This window comes from Cydia fagiglandana, chromosome 14 (assembly GCF_963556715.1).
Source record: "Cydia fagiglandana chromosome 14, ilCydFagi1.1, whole genome shotgun sequence".
NCBI classification, from domain to species: domain Eukaryota; kingdom Metazoa; phylum Arthropoda; class Insecta; order Lepidoptera; family Tortricidae; genus Cydia; species Cydia fagiglandana.
This window is the reverse complement of record NC_085945.1, coordinates 16,089,764-16,106,631: the sequence shown is the minus strand read 5'-3', so window position 1 is coordinate 16,106,631 and position 16,868 is coordinate 16,089,764. Positions and strand designations below refer to the sequence as shown.

The following is a 16,868-nucleotide window of genomic DNA, read 5'->3' as shown; positions in this document are numbered from 1 at the left end:
GGAATTTAAATTCCTTGACTGTACCACATTTCAAAATCATTTGATATTTACCAGTTACTTTTCGGTGAAAGAAAACATCGTCAGGAAACTGGACTACTCGCAATAGTTTCCCCTCTGGGTTGGAAGGTCAGATGGCAGTTACTTTCGTAAAAATATTCGTATACGTCGAATCTTGGGATTAGTTGTCAAGCCGACCCAAGTATCGGCAGTATCCCATCAGCCGTGGAAAAATGCCGGGATAACGCGAGGAAGAAGACCATATTTCAAAACACTCTATTCCGTGAGACATTCACTGACCTACATAGTATTTTGATTTATATTAGGCTACACATTTTTGTTGGTATCGATGTGAAAGTCCACAAAGCAGGATTATTTATCTTACAACGAGAAGGCATAAGAAACGGGAAGGTTGGAATAAGAATAATAACAGAGAAGAGGGAAAAAGAAAACATTGAGAGAAAAGATAAGTATGCCTTGCCTACTCTAAAGGGGCCTACTGATTACCAGTCTGCCGGACAATATTGTCAGTTAAACGCAAAATTTGATAGCTCCGAACAACTGACAGGCTGATATCGTCCGGCGAACTGGTAATCTGTGGGCTCCTTAATGGTACCATTCCATTTCTGACCGCAGCTGCACTACTGGTATTGAACGCGTCGGTGTTATTGTCAATTTCCATAGTAAAATGCACTACTGGCAGCTGTAGTTGGAAATGGACTGTCACCTTAACGGTCCCGTGTTTCAAAAAGTTACTTTTTTATGCATTGATCAATAAGGAAACTGCCCACAGCTGCACGGCTTACGGACCCGGCGTTAGTAGGTGCGGGTCCGAGGTTCTTCGTGTTTTTGACACTTATCTACATACCTATTCATGGCATTCAGTACACAGTCTAAGAGCTATCTTCTTCCTCGCGTTACCCCGGCGTTTTGCCACGGGAGCCTAGGGTCCGCTTGGCAACTAATCCCATGATTTGACGTAGGCACTAGTTTTTACAAAAGCGACTGCCATCTGACCTTCCGACCCAGAGGGGAAACTAGGTCTTATTGGGATTAGTGAGGCAATCCGGTTTCCTCACGATGTTTTCCTTCACAGAAAAGCGACTGGCAAATATCAAATTAATATTTCGTACATAAGTTCCGCAAAAGGATTTCTAGATATTCTAATCCGTATGTTATACGGGTCGATCAACTATTATATTGTTGTTATTCTGTCCCATCAGCCAGGAGACAAATAGTAGTATAGTTTCTTAGAAGAGCTGCTGTACCATGTTCTACAAACGTGCTTAGTAGATGGAAAGTCCATTCCAGTCCATTGTGGAAAGGCCTTACAACTAGGTACTAACCAAAAAAATCAGGTTTGGTTCATTTAAATACGAAATAACTGGTATTTTAAGAATTACCCAGGAGACCGTAACCATGGCAACGAGTGACAAGAAAAAGTTGATTCACCCACTCACCTCTCTTATGCTCTTCGCTGCTCGGCCGGTTCAGCTGAGGCGGCAGCGGCGCTGGCAACGTCGGCGCCGGCGCAGGTAGTCCAGGATACCACCACCCCGTCGCCGCTTGTCCGTTGAACATTCGTAACTTCTCGTAGACGCTATCGTTCTGCGCAGACGCCGCTTGTTCCTTCTGCGACGCTAGGTTGCGGAGTACTCGGTTTATTGAGGAGACCTGCGGGACAAAATAGAGTTAGTATTGTAAGTAACTGTCCCGATATGTGCAATCGATCTGTCATATTAACTAGTACACATTTGTTGCAAAATAATTGATAAGTGTTTTACTACTAAAATGGTAAATCAAGCAAAAACACAGTTCAATCGACACAGAAATCGAAAAAAAAGTGTAGTGTGAACTGAGCTTATACGATAAGTCGAGTTATTTCGCAGAAAAGTTGCTCAAAGTTCATGTACCTTATTTATTATGACTGTGAAAATAGATTTTTATTTTGTTTACTAAGTCGTAGGTATAAGAGTTATTAAAACTACCACTTCTTAATAAAATCGCCTACGAAAATCTCGTTCACAAATATTCCACCCGAAACCACGAATACGTAACTAATCATCCCTCCCATATCCAACACGACACGACTATTCTAATAGGAAACAAATTGCGGCCCCTTAACTTCAAAACACGTGTAATTTAAAATCTAATATGATTACTAAATTCCAATCGGGCCCTCAAAGGGGCAGATTAGACCCCACCCACCTCCCGAACCCCAATATCTATCTACTTTCGGAAAAACCACGCATGCGTTAAAAACCGACCCACACAAATGTACATGCCTATTTTAACACGTAACCAGGGTTTCCAGGTGGCAGGGTTTTTTCAGTCTTTTGTTATTTTTTTCGGCAAGAATACCAACTGTTAGAGTTCGACCGAGAAAAGTCTGCAGCGTTTCTGATAGCCAATGCAGTGCAAGTGTTATTTAAGCGACATAATTTCATGGAAGTTTGACGTTTAAAATAACACCCGCACTGCCCGGGCTATCAAAATCGCTGCAGAATTTTCTTGGTATAACTATCTATTATCTAATAAATAATTTTGACAATGTGTTAACGAGGTTAAACTTGAAAGTTTCAGGTATAGTTTTTGTAAACGTATTTATTCAGGAATAAACATCTTATGAAAATGTTAGTATCCATAGCCGGTCAAACAAGTTTGTCAGTAGCAAAAGGCGCGAAATTCAAATTTTCTATCAATTACTCTTCGCGCCTACATTTTTAAATTTGCCACTTTTTTCTACTGACGGAAATCGTTTCACAAACTATATATCTGCCTATTGTAAGATTTTATTGTAAATTTACAAGAAAAGTGATGGTTTCAACATATTTCAAGTTGGCAGCCGGCAACCCTGCGTAACTATATGTAGGCATGGAGATATAATATCTGTTTTCTTGTTGCCAATGGTAACGGTGAAATAGAGTGGGGGCCGCGCATACAAAATTGCGTATGTTTCCTTTGTGGTGGAATGATGGTTTTTTGTTACGATAGTGATGTTGCTGAAATAGGATGTATGTACAGAAGTAGTGCGTAGTTGTTTTTCATCGTATTTTCTCGGAAACGTTCGTATTTGTCATGCTACTTCATAGGTAAGTAGGTAAATAGTAAAATTTTATTTTATTATGTAAACGAAGTTTAAAATAATTGAGGAATACAGAATGTTTACTAGGTATTTATTTATTTATTTTCTTAGACTAGAAATTTTGATACTCAGTTGACCTACCTACCTATATTATAATAAAATGTTTTAACACAAATCTTTGAAATTGTATCTAAATATATAGGTAGGTACGTTTAAAATATTATTATAATATATTTCATTTTATGTATTTATTTGGAAAACAACAGAGTAAAATGTAAGTACTCATAAGATTCTATTAAATTAAAATATAAATTTTTGAATGCGCTATTTTTCTTTTCTCATAGATATATTTTCTTATAAGTCACTCTCATTAGACAATTGTTTTTTTTTTTCCATAAGCATTTTTTACAACCCTAATAATATCGCAAAATTGCCCTATTAAAATTTTGACTCATAATTACTTCACAATATTTTTGTCCAATTCAGTCCCGCCATCATAACCACTGTGCAACAAAACGTCAAAAACCTACAAAATGCAAACAAAATTTTCCGAACACAGCGAAAGGTACAGTCGGGCAGAATTTAAGCGGCACGGTACACTCGGCGCCGTAATGCCCGCATTAATCCCGTGTTACACTAATGGAAGGTAATGTGCGCTGGAAAACAGATTTGCCTGACGGGTCAGTTTTAAACCGACTGCAAAAAAGTTTTGCAAAAGAACAGATACATTACGTAGAAATAGATGAACATTAGGTAAACCAAGATAAACTACCATAACGAATAAAAATGTGTCAGTAAAAAAATATTAAATATGGATATTAACGGGTTTTTATTAGTGTAAAATACCTACATGTAATATAAAAATAATTCATTGTACGACCATTTGTGAAAATATCGTAAATAAGTTGATTTTGTCTAGATTATATGTACCTATATAGTGTATGTTTCAGACATACATATGTAAGAAAAAAAATTGAATCTAAGAATTATTTTATTAATTTTATCTTACATAACAGTCAGTCAACGCTCACCGTGGAAACGCTGCAGAAAAACTAATCTTTAAAGCTTAGGTATTCAGGTTTCGTATTGATGCCTCAGCCATATTTATAATACAGATAAAAACCTCGTGGGAACACTCATATCACTACCGAATTACACACAAAAAAGAACCAGTTTCACGCTACGCAGCGCCGTAAAGGTCATTTTAGATCCCAATTTCATACGCAACGCACTCTCTAGCATCCTAATAAGTGATTGGAAAACCAATTATGGATTTAAATCCTTCCCCAATCAGATAGCGTGACAAAAAAAGACCTTCTATTCTAAACGCCAAAAACATTTCGAATTTCGAATCCGGCCAATAGGAGAGGTGCATTTAAAACACAAATTCTGTTTCTGACAGCTCCCTGGCCAATCAGATAGGCTGGCAAGATTAAAGCGTTCGTGTTCGAATTTTAAAGGATTTATTTTTCTATTTCATGAATTTTTATCGAATGCGGTCAGGTGTCAGAGACGTGGAATAGAAGTTAATAGATTCTATTTTCGAAATTTTGATCGACAGCCATTGAATGAGTGTTCGACGACAAATTTGAAATTGAATTCCTTTGTTTTCAACAGCTTTTTTCACTTATGTCTAAAAAGCCTGAAGGGCTTTGCAATTCAGTTTAAAAATGAAAATCTTAAAAGTCATTCATTAAAATCGAACCACATAAAAAGTGCCCGTGCTTTAACCTATACCTACTTGTATTCTGGGCATTTTCATTTAACTTGTACAAGTTAAGCGCGACTTAAGTCGTGTTTCAGTAACGTCTAACCGTTACATTCCTGACAAAATGTATGGGATTTGACATTGACCGTCAGTTATGTAACGATTGCTAACCGGCCGTTAAAGGTGTTCAATTAAGTGAAAATGCCCTTCTAACGTTTTTTTTACAATACGTAAAAAATAGCAAATATCACAGAAAAATCGCATCAAATTATGCATTTTAAAAAGCGCACGTGTTGTATTTTTTTTTCTTTTATCTGTGATCGTATTTGCTCAGATGTCATTATTTGAGCAAAGGGGCTAATTCTTCTGCCACATCATACGCAAGAACGCACGCAGCCGTCGTTTTTTTTGTGGAATTGTTAACTAATTGGTTTTGTGTATCGGTTTAACGTTAAAAAAGTTAACCGTTGTCCAATTCACCTTTATTAAATTCGATAATATTTAAATTTAATTAACGTCAACTATTTATAGTAATTAATTTTTATGATTTAATGAATTGTCTCGTTTGTTTGTGCTTATGAATAAAAAAATCATTTTATTTTGGTTTGTGTTTGTGTTTTCACAACTGACTTACCTATAGTCGCACCAATAAAAGTATGCAGCGGATTTGATAGCCCACGCGTTGTAAGTGTTATGTGTACGTCATAATTTCATAGAAGTTTGACGTTTAAAATGACACTTACACTGCGTGGGCTATCAAAATCGCTGTAGACTTTTTACGGTCTATAATAATCTTTATCATAATATGGTCAATGTGGTTAATTCCGTCATAGGGACTATTCCGTCCGCTAGCGTTTATCCTTACATAATTATATTCTATACACCCTACATCTAGCGTGTACTTTTTATCCCACGGGGTAATTTATGCGAACAATTTTCGTTTACTCATTATAATGTTGTACCTAATGTGTGTATTTCTCTAAAAATAAATTTTATTCCCTTACTTTCACTTTTACCAAACATAGACTTATGCCCTTTTGCCCTGAGACCACCGAATTAGTGTCCGCTGATGTGTGTAACGGGCCTAAAACTTTGTACCCACGCACCCCGCGTGTGTAGGGGGCTTTAAAGAGATTTAAAAAATATATTTTTAGACAACTTTGATCGTAAGTTTTCGAAGCCAATTGCTACGCAAGTTTGAATTTTTGGTGCACAGTGGTTTAGGACGATACACGGAGTTAGACAAAAATCTAAAAAGTGAAATGTTTTTTAATTTTTTTACAAATATTGTTGCATGAATTTTAGTCAGTAGTCGTAAATAAGTAGATTTTTATAGATACACATGAACATTATTCATTACGTTCAATAACAAATTAAGTGGGTTTATTTATGAGGACTTGAGGTATTGTGTCTCTACTAAAGTTTGTTACACGCATTTCAACTAGAATTTTCTCACCTATGAACAGTAGTACACAAACTTTCAAAAGCCCTTATCAAGCTCCAACTATTATAACGATGCAAAGCTGACACGTTCAATAATTAACAGCTGTCACGAATATCGAAAATGACGGCCAGTCAAGCCTGAAATCTGGCAACTACCGTACATGGCAGTAACGCGACACCGGCACGACGCTAGCCACAAATATCTACACGAAATTTAATGTTATACCGTAGAGATAAAGCTCATAATTGTATACATGTTTGTGTCGTCGACTTTGTAACGTAAAACGATATCGCACTTTCGTTTCACGACCTTGCGTGTAATTATTTCGTTTATTTTGCTAATTTTGAAGGCATCTTGGTATTAGGGGCAATGGTGTGCAAAAATGCCAAATTTCAAAATATTTGCATCGAAAAATTATGTAGCAAATTTTAGTAACCATCGCAACTGCATTTTTGTTAATATAGACATAAATATACTCATCGACTTTATATTGCATATCCCGTTTTGTCTGAAAAGCCGCAGCTTAACAAAGTTAACAAATTTGTTCAAGATCTACTTTTGTTAAGCCAGATAAGTAGCTAACAAGCATTATACAGGGTATAACATTTAAATCGGTCCGTATGGTTCCTATGAACAGGTCTTCATATGTCTTAGTTTTAGACTTTCCCATAATGACCTATTTAAATTTTACAACCTGTATATAAATATGTACAACCTTTCCAAACTTAAATAACAAGAAAAACGAGTTTAAGTTCCCTTTGCCCTACAAAACGTCACTTGCATTAATATGATCTACACCGATAAAATCTCTATCTAATTAAAAGTTAACGTATCATATTTCGCAGTGATAGCTCTCATAGATCATTCGATGCGCGGGCGTTCCTGCGTCAGTTACTTATTTCAAAACCAAAACAACTTATGTCACGTTTTACTAACAATCAATTTCATATTCTATCCCGAGCACTTTAACGTCTAAATTGAGTTGAAAGTAAACATGTCCCCGCTCGTTCTGGATATGTCAGTTGACAGTTGACAGGTGTCAAGTGAGCCGCGCGCGCAACTCATTACGTGACATGGCGATAGATCATCTAGCGAGCGATAGTGTTAGAGATCCAGACGCTGGTGGTCCTTCGGATTATTGACAGTTTTGGTCAATTTCGCTAATGCGACATTTTGTTTACGAATATTACAAAATGCTTCGGTTTTTCTAGTCTTTTTTTTGCCCTTGTGACGCAAAATTCTTTCTGACGCCTCATTTAATTTTAATATCAGGTAGATCTTTACTTTTGTTGCGGCATTCCATGATACTACGAACCTACATGGAATGCCATTTTTGCTGTAGAAGGTAGACGTCACTGTCCCGGTACATGTAATATTTAAACTTAAGTCATTCTCATTGACAATATAGGTGACAGTAGGGTGTCATCTAGTGGGCATTAGCATGTCGAGCACTTGTACATTTATCTTACTCGTAAAAAGGAATTTTTAGTAGCAAGTACGCAACAAAAGTAGAGATAGACGACTATCTTCACGTTTTTATTCATATTTGAATCGATTTTCAGGATTAAACCCCAGTGGTTCTCCGCTTTAATCTCACAGACAAAAACCGTGGGCTTGATGAAAATCCCCTCTATTAAGCCGTTACACTTTTCCAGGCCCATTCAGCATCAAACCGATACAAGATATCCGGACAAAAGCCATTACTCTGAATAGGAATTCCGTAAGAGGGTCCGTCCCCATTAGAATTACTATTACCTACATTGGTATTATCTATAAACATTTTAACGTACACGCTTAACCCGCGGAGACCCTGTTCGATTCCCCGGTGGAAAGCGGTTAGGGAGCGTCGGTTAGGGAAGTTTTTTGCCATTCTCTTAGGGCGCCGAGATTGGATAGTGCTCTGATGCACTCGTCGGGTTCATTATGGATGTTAAATTGTTGTCGGCGATTTGGTTTGAAGGGCTTTTTTAAAATGCATGAGTAATGAAGGTTGAGAATATTTTTGGGTATATTTTTCGTAGTTGAAAGGATTTTCTCATTTTATATTAAGTGCTTATACAGCATTTTAGTGCTGATCAAGTTTTACATATTTTAACATCTAGATAAAGCGTGATTTTATTACCAGTGAGTCATACTTGCCAAATATTACTTATTTAATTTTGTTTAAAGTGCGTAAGCAGCATTTTGACCAACGTTTAGACATATCTACTCCAAAGTAAAATTTTACAAACACCGAAATCGAACTGCCTAAGTAGCATACAATCTAAATGTCATATAATTGTGAAATAACGGACCAGACAAAAATTAGAAAAAAAATGGAAAATTGTTAAGTTTCGAAGTGGAGAATCCAGAGCAGAGACTTCAAAATGTGTAGATGATTTTGAGCAAATCTTCTGCCTACATAGAATATGAAACAGCCGTCAGCCCCTTGTAATTAACCTGTCCCTCTGGTCCCATGTCGCTTATGTCGTGAATTAAAGAGTAACTCTGCGTGACGGAGGGCGTGGGCAATGGAGTGGATTGTTTATTACCGTTATTATGACTGCTTATAGCGTTATTAGAAACAATTTGTGCCATTTTTGACGACCGGTCTGGCCTAGTGGGTAGTGACCCGGCCTATGAAGCCGATGGTCCCGGGTTCTAATCCTGGTTAGGGCATTTATTTGTATGATGATACAGATATTTGTTCCTGAGTCATGGTTGTTTTCTATGTATTTAAGTATTTATATATTATATATATCGTTGTCTGAGTACCCACAACATAAGCTTTCTTGGGCTTACCGTGGGGCTCAGGCAATTTGTGTAAGAATGTCCTGTAATATTTATTTATTATTCTCAATCTAAAGGGTACTCATTCTCGATTGTCAATAAGGCGCTATTTCCATATAGCTTCAATTTGAAATCAACCTTATCGACAGCCGACAATGTGGTACATTTTGGTTAAAAACGTCAAATTTTTTCTTTTTCATTTTCGATCTCATGTTCTAGCGTGTACTAGTGTCTAGAATAAGAACAATTCTCATTTGCATGAGCTAGTTATACCTATCTTTAATAGATTTTTTTTTGATAAAATAGATGAAACTATCAAGTTTAGAACCTGTGAAATTCAGTTGTATCAAAGAATTTAATGGGTTTTACTTTTGTAAGCCAGATTTAAATTAAATAAAATTAACAATACTTTAAGAAAGGCTTCATTTAGGAAGTTTCCTGTGGAAATTGTTATAATTAGATACAATAATTATCGCGAACATTCCGTGCTGTAAATTTAATCATTGTTTCTCGATAGGTTTATAGCCGCCCATAGGCTGAAGGCTGAAAATAGTAGTTTTCAGCGTAAACAACATAATTCGGAATGTTAATTTTACAGCAATCAAATTGCCTTAAAATTGGTTCACCACCAACAAATGTTTGTTCTACTCAAAGCTTTTAATCAAACATATCAATATCACCTAGCTAGTTAACACTATAATGCCACACGTAATCGACACCACACTTCATTTACAACCGTTTCGCGTGTAAAAACAAAAGCTGGCTACATAATATACTTTACGGTCGGAAGCCCCGAAAATGCTCGACGGTAGCGTTTTGGCGGTGTCGGGTTGCGTAGCCCACTGTGCGATCGAACGCATTTAAATTACGTGTCTTTAATGGCGCTTGAATTTGGTTTAGATTGTTGGTTTGGATATGAGCAGTGTTTTTGGTATTGATTGCATTGAAAAAGTGTACAAATTCAGTACCTTTACTTAAATATAAAAATGGTTGTCTGTAAAGTCGGTTTATGGACGATAATTTTGCGTGATAATCTGATAACGTCATAAGAAAATGTGGCCGTAACGTTACCATGGTGATCTGTCCACAACGTTACCATGGAAATTTGTCCACAACGTGCATTGACACTTTTTCGTGCATGCTACCGGCGGTGTTCATCGATTTATAAGACGTTATTACGTCAAATAAAATAATTTTGATAAACTTAGAACGGAAACGTGGAGATGTCGGGTTACCGTGCCCACTGTGCGATCGAACGCATTTGAATTACGAACGTGTCTTTAATTTCTTTCTAACGGTCTTTGAATTTGTTTACACTGTGGGTTAATTTGTCAATGGCCAGTCTTATGTCGATTGTAATAAATAGATATTATACAAATAAATAGAAGAAAAATATTTCGAATATTTCTAGCAGCAGTTTACAACTTAACTACTGTTATGATTAACTAATTATATTTAAGTAGTTTTTGGAACATACCTACTTAATTTACATTTTTACAGAAAAAAAGACTGATTAATAACCTAGATGTCAACATATATATAATTATACTAAACAGCAATAAACTCGGTTCACAAAGTATTAAAAATATTTCCTGCAAAATGGCTACTTTTGGAAAACTGTAGGATAAGTTTCGTGAAGTCCCTTGTCCTCGCGTTCAAGGCTCGGAGTGGAAACTTTAGGTATCCCGTTAGGCTAAATAGGCTAGGTCTAGACATAGTACTACCGGCGTAAACTATTTAAGTGAATAACTCTGATTTAGTGAAACTTAGTACAATGTGGGATAGAATCATGCGTATTTTGTATTTATTTTGAATACCGGTAGATTATTAGGTTTACTGTTAACAGAGGCGGTTAGTAAGAAGTTATTACGGCCAGCTATGGACTGGCCCAGTGGTGGGCAAAGTACGGCCCGCGGGCCAAGTGCGGCCCGCGAAAGGAATAATCTGGCCCGCCGCCGGTCATTTAAAAAATGTATAATATGGCCAGCAATATAATAAAAATACATTTTTGCGGGGATATTACTGCAATGTTCTGCCGCCAGAGTGCAGCACTACCGACTCAGTAAATTCATAGACTAACTTATACATACTGTGCCTTACACTGTTTTTTGACAAGTTTTCACAGACAATAAAATATGACATTGATACATCAAGGCGGTTTCTTAACAAGGGCCTACCGGTAAACGCGAAAATCGAAATTTAGTTGTCCGCCTCTTTATCGCTCGAATATGCGAGAGTGATAGAGAGGCAGAAACCGAACCCTCAATTGTCGTGTTTCACGATAGGCGATATGTGAGTGACGTAGTGACGCATGTTTGTTTACTGTTATGTGTACTACTAGTGCCACCTACGCAGAGCTTTGCCTAATATTCCCTATTCCTTCAAGTTTTGGCCCCTCATAAAGAAAGTTTGCCCACCACTGGACTGGCCGCAGGTTTGGCTGCATGAATCGGACTTGTGTTATGTCAGGTAAGTAAAAATGCCATATTGTCATATAACTATCTATCGAATCTAATACATTTTAACGAGCAATTCTTGTTTATTTATTTATATATTTCGAAAATCTCGGAAACGACTCTAACGATTTCGATGAAATTTGCTATATGGGGGTTTTCGGGGGCGATAAATCGATCTAGCTAGGTTTTATCTCTGGAAAAACGCACATTTTTGAGTGTTTATTATGTTTCCCAGATATTACCTTCCTAAACTAGTTTCAGTCACAAAATTCTGCTACCGTCTACTAGAAAATCAGAAACGCAATAATTTGTGGCTTATTACCTACTTATTTTTGTACCTATTGCCACTCTAAATTACCTATTCAGATATAATACTTAAGTACCGCGTTTTACAATCTAAATAATTAATTATTTACGCAATATGAAGATAAATAAATATTAATAATAAATAAATAAATTATTAGTCTAAACTCTAAGCATATTATCTACACACAAATATCATTTCACTCGTTAATATAAAACAACAAATATCACCCGAAACATTAGAAATAAATATTCATCATCCACACTCAGAGCTATTTCGATGAAAATTCCCCGACATTTTCATAAATTCTGGACTTACCCGTCAATTCCTATGGCATAAGCAGTTGACGTTAATCCGTGACAAGGGCAGCGATAGTCGATCCATGGGGTAGCACGCGAGTGTGAAAGAGGCAACCAATGTTCTGTGCATTCACGCGTAAACGGGGAATTATAGTAGCGCGGCCGGGAGGTAGAATGACGTAAGTTGGATTGTGGAGTTTTCTTCGGCGCGGTTAAATTTTTTGTTAGGTATGTTGGTGTATTTCATATCTAGCTTGAAATAGAAGCTATTTTTATATTAGATATCAGTACTGCTGTACCGTGGTTACTAAAATTGTGTTTTATATTTTTCCTGTTTGGCACCCTTTCAAAAAGGTATAGGTACATATATAGGTAATAAGTAGTATTTTGTGTTCATGAAATATCCACAGTAACATTATTTAGATTTTCAATTCAAAGATTGTTTTAATTGTCATTTTAACCAGCCAAAGACTTCGTTTGAAAATCCGTAATAACTAAGTGCATTACTTTTTAGTCAAATTAGGTCTTAGTCTAGACAGCCCTTATAAAAAAAAAATACAAAACATTATTCCTCTATATCAGCAAACTCACGAAATTGCACAAACCATTACAAATACCTATACAAGGCACACTTATACGTATAACCTCGCCCACAGCCACAAACATACAGATATAAGTACAGAAGTAATCAACGCGCTCCCCACGACTCCAGTTACGTCCTTCTACCTCCGAGCGGCAATCGATTGTTCCTCGTATTTTTGTCCGCTTTCAGTTGGTAAGAAACATCACGCCCATTCGACCGTTATGACTAGACGACGTCACGCACGACATGTAACCGTCCCGCTCTAACACATGTGTCCGCGTATCCATTGTGCTCACCTATTTGCCCAGTGGGCCGAGTGCGTAGGTACGACAGTCATAAAAATAGCCCCTTTGGCGCCGAATCTCCTAGGGGCTCACGGTATTTCGATTTTGTCCTCTTGTTAGGGGGGTAGGTAAGTCGGCGTATGTCGACACTTATAAGCGTTATCTATCGCAAGTATATCTACGTGAAGGTCGTTGAACTACCTACGATTTACGTTTAAGCTTTCAACAAAAAATATATATTTAACATTTTTCTGAAGTTTAGTAGTTAAGTAGCAAATAAATATTCTATTTATACGCGAGGTTAAGATTTATTTCTCGTAAAAGTAAAAGTTGGAAATAAATCCACACCTTTCCACATCCATTTGTAGATGACACGCAACACGTCCTCAAAACCTCACTCGAAATTACAAAAACTCTTTTTTGTGTCGCCTTCCATTGTGCCGCCGAGTGTTTACATTATGCTCCGCTTTTGGGCAAAAACACGAATTCGTAGTTGTGACATTATTAACGTAGTGCTTTGGAAAAATTATTTTTATTTTTTGGTCTCATTGGCCGGGCAGATGTCGCGTCTGGTTCGATTACGGGCCGTGTCATTTTGCACACAGCTTTATTTTATAATCGCCTACGCGATACTTTTCATAGGTTTTTCTTTTTTAGGGTTCCGTACCTCAAAAGGGAAAAACGGAACCCTTATAGGATCACTCGTGCGTCTGTCTGTCTGTCTGTCCATCTGTCACAGCCCATTTTCTCCAAAACTACTGGGCCAATTGAGTTGAAATTCGGTACACATATGTAAATTTGTGACCCGAAGACGGATATCTTATGTAAACAAATTAATTTTAAACATGGAGGCCACTTCTGGGGGGTAAATGAGAAAAAAAAATATTTTCTTAACTGTATCGTGTTACACATCAAATGAAAAAGCTCATTTTGAGAATCTCAAATATATTATATTGTGTAATTTTAAAATAAATAGTTTAGAAGTTATTTAAGAAAATAGCCAAAAAATTACCATTCCCCCCTTTAATCTCCGAAACTACTGGGTCTAAAATTTTTTCTAGTTAATTATCTTTGCGTTTTAGAAGTTGTGAGCAAAGTTTACTGTGAGTCGTTTCACGAAGAATTTAGCCGTCTGTGTTTCTTGCCGTAATTAGATTTTACGTTACTTTAGACACGAAAACAAATATAGCTTTAGGAGCTTTCTGCATACATAATACAGGTTTGAGTTGAAGTCAGAACGAATGCGGGATGTCGGGAAATTTGAAAATATTTTTTACTATCTTTTAGGGTTTTTTTTAAATGGTAAATAATTATGATAGAAATTTGGCAAGTTAAAAGTAGATAGGTATGTCAAAATTTGAATGGTCGATTTTCTGTGTACTATAGACTGTTTTTTTAACTAGGTACATAGTGTACCTACTATAGCAATCGCAAATAGTACTTATATGAATATAAATGCTCAGTTGTTTCTTACATAGAAAATATATCGTGTAGTACTTTATATACGTATAAATAACGTCACTAGATATAACGCTTCACTCCCTATAACGTCAATGTTTTTGCCTCTAGTTGGTTTACTTTAATATTAATTTCTCTCTATTTCACGAAAACTAATCGTCCCTTTAGTGTCGCTACATAGAGTTTATATGTATAGAGTTTTGTAGTTAAAATTAACAATTAAATTAACTTAAAATTGACCCAAGCATATCTAGCTTTTATATTACACATACATACATAATTATAAACCATAAACAAACAAAAGAATCCGAATTTTATTATGTCAACAAACGGACTCGAGTTTATTAGCTTTACTATTCCAACAGCCGTTTCAAAAATTTATGAACTCAACTATAATAGGCTACTTTTGAATGGACATCACAAAGAGCCAATAAAATGTCATCATCAAACATGTCGGCCGATTTCATAAGCAGTCATCAATAATACGTAGAATACCCGTATTATACTGAGTAGGGTCCATGGGTCCATCTTTAAAAGGGACAATGACCCCTGTCGGCCGAAACATATGGTCGCCGATTGTAACGTGAAATTTTTCTAATCGCAAAATTGGATTAAGAATTTTTGTTGGGGTTTTGTCTGGATTATTTTGACATTGGCCCAGTGGGCTGACATGTGCTGAATATGAATTCTATTGAAAATATTTTTTTGTATGATATAAATTATAAAATATTAAAATCATAGTCGGTAGAGATGCTAGAGTTAGACCAAGACAAGTCTGCAACGATTTTGATAGCAGACGCAGTGCAAGTGTTATTTTAAACGTCAAACTTTTATGAAATTATGACGTTGAAATAACACTTGCACGGCGGCGTATGGTATCAAATTCGTTGCAGACTAATCTTGGTCTAAATCTAAACACATGAAATGCTACATGTTTATGCTTCAAATAAATATTTTTAAAATCCCAAGTTATGCAGGCTTCTAAAACACCTCGCTATTTCAAAGTTGTGCTAATATGAATACCGAAAATAAACCTCAAGACACATTTAAAGCGAATAAACTAAATTGTTTTGACGTTGTACCGATACTGGTTAAACGGCCACGCATGGCACGCCAAGGTGAACGAAAAGCGATCTTTATCTTTTAGATTACGGCACTAAAGTGTAATACTTATAATGGATTATAGAGTAATTATACTCTTGTCTATAAGTTCATAATACAGCGTTTGTGACGTCAGGCTATTGTTTTTGTTAAGTCAATGTCACGTGAGCCAAGAATTATACACGAGTTTGAAGAGTATGCAACTCATAAAGTACAGTAAATAATACAGTATAGCTGTGGGGAACTCGATTTTTGACTTTCATTTAATTCCTTGATGCTTAAAAGTGAGATAACATCTCCTTTCTACTTACGGAATATACGTATAATAGAAATAATGTGTAATATTTTTTGTCCACATAAAAAGTGTGGGCGTACCCCTGTGCTTTTAGCCACATGTTTTCCTTATTCTATCTTATTTCCCTTCTTTGGCAAATGGAAAAAGTAAAAGAAATTATTTAGAGAAAGATAAGTCACTAAAAGAAAACGAAACTATTTTTACCGTCGAATCTGATTAATCTATTATGTACATATTTTCGAGTCAACACGCTTATAATTACGAAAAAAAATAAGTCAACACAAGGTCGATGTGGGTAAGACCGACATATACAATTTTTGGTTGAGAAGACCGTCATAGGACAAGAACTCTACGTGTTCGCTCAGACACAGTGAGAAAGGAAGAGTTTCACTCCTTCTGTAAGTGGGAGTATGTGTACAAAGGCAACAGATAAAAGCGACCAAGGAGCTTGTAGACGGTCTTACCTGATAGACGGTATTCTCCACATTGACGTTACATGGTATCTTTCAGTACGGATCAATAAAGCGAAATTAAGTTATAAAACTTAGGTGAGTATGGTTGAGCAAGAACGCAGAACCAAATCGGATTGGAACGGGAGCCAAATCGGTCTTAAGGGGCCCACTGTTTACCAGTCCGCCGGACGACATCAGCCGGTCAGTTTTACGTTTGACTGACAGGCTAATATCGTCCGGCGAACTGGTAATTTGTGGGCCCCTTTAGATATTGGCCTCCGATCCATACATAAAAAGCAACACAGTACAAGATAATCTATAAACTAAGTACTCACGCTAGGTATATTGTCATTATTGCACACGTTCTCACTCAGCAGGCGATCTCGGATCTCCCACGCGAAGATCGACGGGCACTCCCGCTTGTAGTCGGCGATCTTGGACACTACCGGGGTGGTGGCTACCCGCGGCTTCGAACCCCCGATGGCGCGGGGCTTGATCGACCCCGTCTCGTAATATCTGCGTGCAAAGCTGAACTTAGTTTGGACGAGGGAATGTCGTGGGAGCGTAGTTAGTTAAAAAATAAAAGCTAGTAATGGGTCACAAACATTTCAGAAAAAGGTCACTTCTGTGGAT

The 16,868-nt window shown here is 36.7% G+C and overlaps 1 protein-coding gene across 2 annotated transcripts in view; it reads right to left on the bottom strand.

The window, feature by feature from the left end:
* The window catches only part of LOC134670915 (paired box protein Pax-6), an 84,851-nt gene that overhangs the window by 28,748 nt on the left and 39,235 nt on the right, over window positions 1-16,868 (bottom strand). For both annotated transcript variants that reach the window (XM_063528746.1, XM_063528747.1), the window contains exons 4-5: window positions 16,571-16,751; window positions 1,458-1,671 (exon numbers count right to left, since the gene is read on the bottom strand). In XM_063528746.1, coding sequence (XP_063384816.1) covers window positions 1,458-1,671; window positions 16,571-16,751 — 395 coding nt within the window. The remainder of the gene's footprint in view (window positions 1-1,457; window positions 1,672-16,570; window positions 16,752-16,868) is intronic.